Consider the following 6,763-nt stretch of genomic DNA (forward strand, 5'->3'; position numbering starts at 1 on the left):
ATGTTCCGAGACTTCGGGGAACCCGGGCCGAGCTCCGGGGCGGGCGGCGCGTACGGCGGCCCCGCGCAGCCCCCCGCGGCCGGCCAGCAGGTGAGACACCGACGGGCCCGGGGGCGGCGCCCGGGACGCGCGCTCCGCACCGCACGCTCGGGGCTGGGACGGGGCTCGGGGGCCGCGGCCACAGCCCCGCCGTCCAGGGGCGCCCCCGACCCCCAACGGGCAGGGGGACGCGCGCTGCGGCGCCCCCGAGATCCGAGCACCTCGCGCTCCCCTCTCGCGTCCGCGCCGTCGCGGTCTGCGGCGTCTCTGTTCCCTGCTTTCTCCCCCCTGCCCCCCAGACAGGTCTTGTCCGTCTGCGCCAGAAGGGGACCCCGGGCGCCGGGTTGGTCCCGCCCTGGCAGGGGCGGCGGCGCTGGGCGCACCGGGGCCGGGGCCTGGGTCGGGGCCGGCGGCCCCGCAGCGCAGGGAGGCGGGACGCGCGGCCGGAGCCGGGTCCTCCGCCCTCTGCGCGGCAGCAGGCCCGGCCCCTCCCCGGCTCGGCGCCGGACCCCAGGGGTCCCGGGGACGGTCCTGGCCCCCGCGCTGAGCGGGGTCAAAGACGACCGCGAGGTGCGGGGACGCGCGCGCAGCACCGAACTGGGGCGCGCGATCCCGCACCCCGCGGCGCCGCCGGCCGCCCGGGGGACCCCGGAGGCTGCAGGTGCCCATTTCCTGTCGAGGGGCTGGAGCACGTGTCGCCGGGGAGGGAAGGAGCCGCGTCCGTTCCGCCGAGTCACGGCGGCCGAGTCACGGCGGCTGACTCACCCGCGCCCCTCCCTTCCTGGCCCCGGGGCCCGGGTCCGGCTACCCCGCGACGGGAGATGCCCCGGGCAGGGCCCCTGCCCGGAACTGGGGTCACTGGGCCACCGGGCCCCCGCAGCCAGGCCCGGGGACACCGTTGTCCGGACTCGCCTGGGCTTGCCGGCCCCGGGGCTTGAACCCTTTGTCCTCCGCGCCGAGCCCCCTTCCCAGCACCCACCTTGGGCGTCTTGCTGAAAGAATACCTTGGCGCGCAATGCCTGGAGCTCAGACAGTGAGGCCAGGCACCCGGAGGCCATTTCCACCTTGTTCACCGTGTTTGCAGCATCTAAGCTTCAGCTGATGAAAAAGCCCCCCATTCGCAGCGCCGCTGAAGTCCTGAAATATTGCCAATTAAACCTGATTTCCCGACGACTTGAAGGGTGCTTCTCAGCAGCAACGAAATGCTGTAGTCCTACCTAGGACTGTGTTAAAAATGAGGAAATGAGGGCCCGTTGAGGTTAAATAACCTTCCCAGAGTCACAGCCAGTAAGTGGCCAATATCAGAACTGGCTCAGCCTGAACCTGCAGCGGTGGCCCCGGCCTCTGCTGGACACACCCCCTGCGCCGGGGGCTCCTGCCTCTCAAATTCTTTCACCTGATTCTCACAGCCACCCTGGAACCCTGGAAGGCAGGAGCTGTGTCTCTCCGTGGAGAAGGCACTCAGCCAGGGTGCAGGAGCAGCCAAGAGCCTGGCCGTGGGGCCCCAAACCCCCTTCCCACAAACTGGCTGTGTGTCTGTGGACAATTGTTTTCCTGTCTGAAAATGAAGCCGCTGTTGTGCAAATCACATGAGTCAGTGTTTATAAAGTGGTTGGGACAGTGCCTAAAATTCACGATTTCTAAGTAGTAGCTCTGCTGGGAAAATGGAAGCACAGAGAGGTTATGTGGCCTGCCCAAAGTCACACAGCTCAGGAGAAGGGATTGTAACCAAGATGGTCTCTCCGCCCAACTGTGCTCTCCCTGTCCGCTTAGAACCAGCAGCCAAAGTGTGGATGGCAGTGAGGCTTTTGTCCACCTGAAGACCCTCAATCCACACAGACCTCATCCCTGACTCTCCCTTTTTTATCCCTCAGAAGTTCCACCTCGTCCCAAGCATCAACGCCGTGAGTGGCAACCAGGAGCTGCAATGGATGGTGCAGCCTCACTTCCTGGGACCCAGCAGCTATCCCAGGCCTCTGGCCTACCCCCAGTACAGCTCCCCACAGCCCCGACCGGGAGTTATCCGGGCCCTGGGGCCTCCTCCAGGGGTGCGTCGGAGGCCTTGTGAACAGGTGAGGAGCAGAGGGTGAGCTCTTGCCCAAAAGGAGGCTTGGGAGGGGGAGGCAGGGCTACTAGAAAGTGATAAGCGCCCCAGGGGAGACCCATCAGGCACCCCAGAAGGCAGAGGTCACTTCTGAATCAGGGAAAGCTTCCTGGAAGTAAAGCATACTAGCCTCAAAGGGCAGGGAGGGCTTGAATAGAGATGAAGGAAAGGACATTCCAGGGGGAGGGCATGGCAGGAGCATGAATCGAGGTGGAGGTGAGAAAGTGTGAGGTATACGTGTGGAAAGGATTGGCCTGCAGATCACCACCTCCCGCTGTGGATTGGGGAGGGGGAGCTTATACTCTGTGCAGCTGGGGACAGAACAGCGGGTTCCCTTCAACTACTGTCTGGTCTCAGTTTCTCTAATATAATCCTCACCAAAAAAAAAAAAAAAAGACACTCTGGGGGCTTGTACCGTGGTTTTCTCCATTTGACAGTGAAGGAAACGAAGGCACAGAGACAAAAGGTCACTTGCCCAAGATCACACAAGTAGTGAGTAATGAGACAGGTGTGTCCAATTCTCAAGCCAGACCCTAACTTCCAAGCCACATACTCTCACCAGGAGTTAACAGATGACTCGAAGCAGAGTGAGCTGGACATCTCTTCCTGCCTCCCACAGCCAATCAAGTCCTTCCCAAAATAAATAGAGAGAGAGGGGGCCTTTAAGGGGTGACTCCTCTTCCCTCTCCCTGGGATGTCTTGGTATAGGAGACCATAGCAGGGTGAGATTTGTGCCTCTAGAGAACTTACTCTGGCAGCGAGATACAGGGTACCTCCAGGGACAATGGGTGACAGGCTATGGGCAGCTTTTCCAGAAACAGATTGGCTGGCCTTTGGCCCAGCTAGAGAAGGGGACTGTGTGTGAGCCCCAGAAGCAGACTCCTGGACTGCCTTCCTTCAGCCCCGTCTTGAGGGTGGCCTTCTGCTCCTGGGTCCTCGTAGACTGGGACTGTGAGCTGTGAATGGGAGCCTTTTGGGGGGCGGTCCCATCAGCTGGCTGTCACTCAGTGTTTAATAGACGGCACAGATTTCTTGCCCACTCTGGGGCCATAAGTAAGTTATACATACTCCCTGCACTTCAGCTCCTAACTCAGAAAGCTGGATGGAGAATCTCTGTCAAGCACTCAGCTGGCAGGTAGGAGGTTCCTGCTCATTAAGAAGTCCCTAGCAGCACTCATTCGCCCCTCCTAGCGCTGACAGCCCCTTGGTTATCAAGAGATGGGAAAAAATGAGGGTCCTCGGAAAAAGCGCAACCTGGTCCAGGGGTCTGGGGGGAAGGCCCCTTGGAGTTTCTGGGAATGGAGAGAGGCTTCCCAAAGCGGGGACATCTTAGTTGAGTCCTGGGAAGCGAGAGTGGTTGAGGTTTGTGGACGGCATTCCCAGACAGGAATCAGGCACCAAAAGTTGCATTCGAGGAGGAAACTGGACCTATTCAAGCTGACCAAGTCAGTGCAGGGCCCCACCGCGCCTTCCTCCAGGGCCCTCCACGAGGCCAGCACGGGAGGCAAGTGGGCAACCTTGCTGCTCCTTCTACCCCCCAGATCAGCCCCGAGGAGGAGGAGCGCCGTCGAGTAAGGCGCGAGCGGAACAAGCTGGCCGCGGCCAAGTGCAGGAACAGAAGGAAGGAACTGACTGACTTCCTGCAGGCGGTGAGCACCGGCCTGTGCCGAGGGTGCCCGGACTCCTGGCCACCAAACCCCAGAGGCTTTGAAGCCACTGGATGGGGGGGGGGGGGCGCCGGGGGTAGATTAAGTGCCCTCCTCCAGCTCCCCCAGGCATTCTGAGAAAGGACCTGACAAAGCGATTGGAAGTTAGTGCAGACTGTGTTGCTTGGAGCAGAGCAGCACTGAAGCTTCAACTGCCAATCTGGTCCAAGATGCCCCCGAGCCTGATGGGAATCATGCCCATTTTCTCCCACGGGCTCATGGGAGTTGTAGGCCAGACTTTCTGGAGACACTCCAATCCAACCCCTCCTCCCCGCAAATCACCATCACCGCGGGAGGCAGGCGGTGTTGGCCTTCATCTCCAAGACTCCTCTCCTGACCCTCTGCAGGAGACTGACAAACTGGAGGGCGAGAAATCCGGGCTGCAGAGGGAGATTGAGGAACTGCAGAAGCAGAAGGAACGCCTGGAGCTGGTGCTGGAAGCCCATCGCCCCATCTGCAAGATCCCGGAAGGGGTCAAGGAGAATGACGCCAGCGGCACCAGTGGCCCCAGCAGCCCGCCACCCCCCTCCCGCCCTGTGCCTTGTATCTCCCTTTCCCCGGGGTCTGTGCTTGAACCTGAAGCCCTGCACACACCCACGCTCATGACCACACCCTCTCTGACTCCCTTCACCCCCAGCCTGGTCTTCACCTACCCCAGCACCCCTGAACCCTGCGCCTCAGCCCATCGCAGGAGTAGCAGCAGCAGTGGGGACCCGTCCTCTGACCCTCTGGGCTCCCCTACCCTCCTCGCTTTATGAGGTACCCCAGCCCCCATCCCCGAGTGTGCCACCCTGGCCAATACCTCCAGGCCCTTGGGTCCAGCTGGCTGGACCATATCCCACTCCCAACCCCAACAGGTCTTGCTCCATCCTTCCAGATGAGACCCGAGCATCTTCAGCTTCCTGATGAAGCCAGTGTGGGGCCACCAAAGCTGCCAGCTGTTTCTCTAGAGCTGGCCTCTCTAGCACAGTTAGCACTAAATCAGAGACAAAAAAAAAAAATTGTGCAAGAGAACTCCTGGCAGCCCCAAAGGACTTTGTAGCTCCTTAAGGGTCCTCTGGGGCCCTACCCCCTGCCAGCCCCTCCTATAGTCCTCATCACCCTCTTCCAGTGTGACCCCCCAGCCTCACCCCGACAGAAGGCGATTCTCTACTAGCCTAGAACACTAATTCGCCCAGCCCACTGCCAGCAGCACAGGTGACTGAACCAGGGCATTCTGTGATGAGCTGGCTGCAGCCCCCAGCTCTGAGAAGCCTTTAGCCCCCAGGAATCCAAGCCTCCACAGCGAGGACAGCTGCTATTTATTTTCCTAAAGAGAGTATTTTTATACAAACCTGCTAATATGGAATAAAAGGCCTGAAACTCTGTCCTAGCCTCCGCAGACCTGGAGACTAAAGGGAGACCATTTGGAGACAGAAGCCCTAGGCTGAGCTCAGCTCCACGGACTCACTGATGATCTTGGACACATTTTGGACCAAAAAAAAAAAATTGATATTTCTGGACCTGGACTGTTTTGGCTGGCAAATGAGGCGACACCTGCTCTGCCTCATCTCCAGGACTGAGAGGAGGAAGAGGTGCTGTGGGGTGCAAGCAAAGATTATTAGTCTTTTCCCGGTGGTGGTAGTGGGGTGCGGGGTGCTCCTGCGCGCGCCACAGGAGGGCGCTGTTAGGCCTTTCCAGTCCCAAGGGAGGCGGCCAAGTGGGTTCGAGGCCCCCAACACCTGCTTCCTGCCCCATTGTCTTGCACAGGAAGGAGCCGGGAAGGGAGCCGGAGCCGGGAAGGGAGCCGGAGCCACTCAGGGGCCAGATCGCGCCCGGTCCTGGGGCCTGAGTGGGGGAGTCAGTGCCTACCCCCAGGCTTGAGATAATGGCCACCGTGGTTCCGCCGTCCCTCTGGGTGGGCATGGAGTCCCGTTCTCAACGCTCCCCACCTCTCCTCTGCCGCCCAACCCCGGCGAGTCCCCAACAGACGCTGCCCAGGCCACCGGCTCTGCTTCCTTCCCAGTTTATTAGCCTCCACCCAGCCCCCCGTAAGTCCCTCCACTCCAGTTCCCCTGCTGCCCCCCCAGCGAGGGAGAGGGCCACCCCTCAGTGCCAGGGTGTCTAAGTCCACGCCAGCAGTTCCTGGTGCGCGGCCGGGGCGGCGTCCACGTCCACAGGTCCCCCGAATCCCGGCGTTTGGGGAGCAATCCGGGCGTGCGCCGGCGCGAGGGAAGCTGCGTCCTCAGTCATCCGGGGAGCAGGCCAGGGGCAGCTGATCCGGACTGCCCACGCTGCCGGTGCTGGAGCTCCCGTCGCCCAGGTCGCGCGGCCCGCACGGGGGCAGGGCGAGCTCGGGGGCCGGGCCCGCGCCGGAGCCCCCAGGGCCGCCGGGGCCGCCGCGGGGGCCCCACTCCTCGCCCAGCGCCAGGCACAGCTCCTTGAGCGCCAGGTTCTCCCGCAGCAGCTCCTCCTGGCGGCCCTCCAGCTCGGCCAGCTTCTGCCAGCAGCCGCCCAGGTCCTCGCGCACCGCCCGGGACGCCTGGGTCCCGAAGAGCTGCCACTGGCGCGCGGCGCGGCGCCCGCGCTGGCGCTCGGAGTCCAGGAAGCAGCAGAGGTCGCGCAGCTCGCGGTTCTCGGCCTGCAGGCGCCGGTTGAGCTGCTTGAGCTCGCGGATCTCGCCCAGGTGGCCCTGCAGCTGCCGGTTCACCTCCTGCATGAGGCGGCCGCGCTGCACCAGGGCCGCCAGGCGCGCCGCCTCCTCGCGCCGCAGGCGCCGCACCAGCTCCTCCTTGCCCAGCGCCGCCATCTCCTCGTCCGTCAGCTCCTCCAGGCCGCCCGCCTCGGCCTCCATGGCGGCCCAGGCCTCTGGGGCATCGCCTGCCGCCGCCGCGGCCGGGAGCCCCCAGGCGAGCCCGGCGCTGCTGGGGCTCGG

General features: G+C 62.8%; 2 protein-coding genes across 7 annotated transcripts; one reads left to right on the forward strand and one right to left on the reverse strand.

The window, feature by feature from the left end:
- On the forward strand, positions 1-4,607 carry FOSL1 (FOS like 1, AP-1 transcription factor subunit; the record flags this gene model as incomplete). 5 transcript variants are annotated; one of them, XM_084236040.1, is made up of 4 exons in its annotated part: positions 1-90; positions 1,914-2,111; positions 3,685-3,792; positions 4,197-4,607. In XM_084236040.1, the coding sequence occupies 4 exons, from the start codon at positions 1-3 to the stop codon at positions 4,605-4,607; spliced, it is 807 nt and encodes a 268-aa protein (XP_084092166.1). The 5 variants fall into 5 exon arrangements, with proteins under 5 accessions (XP_084092166.1, XP_084092167.1, XP_084092168.1 ...); XM_084236041.1 differs by lacking the exon at positions 3,685-3,792; XM_084236042.1 differs by lacking the exon at positions 1,914-2,111.
- A 1,258-nt stretch (positions 4,608-5,865) lies between these two features.
- On the reverse strand, positions 5,866-6,763 carry CCDC85B (coiled-coil domain containing 85B; the record flags this gene model as incomplete). Of its 2 annotated transcripts, XM_084244379.1 has the most annotated exons (2): positions 5,866-6,469; positions 6,625-6,682. In XM_084244379.1, the coding sequence occupies 2 exons, from the start codon at positions 6,680-6,682 to the stop codon at positions 6,078-6,080; spliced, it is 450 nt and encodes a 149-aa protein (XP_084100505.1). In that variant the 3' UTR covers positions 5,866-6,077. The 2 variants fall into 2 exon arrangements, with proteins under 2 accessions (XP_084100505.1, XP_084100504.1); XM_084244378.1 differs by having other exon boundaries at positions 5,866-6,763.

Source organism: Talpa europaea (genome assembly GCF_964194135.1).
Source record: "Talpa europaea genome assembly, chromosome: 1".
In the NCBI taxonomy this organism is placed as follows: Eukaryota; Metazoa; Chordata; class Mammalia; order Eulipotyphla; family Talpidae; genus Talpa; species Talpa europaea.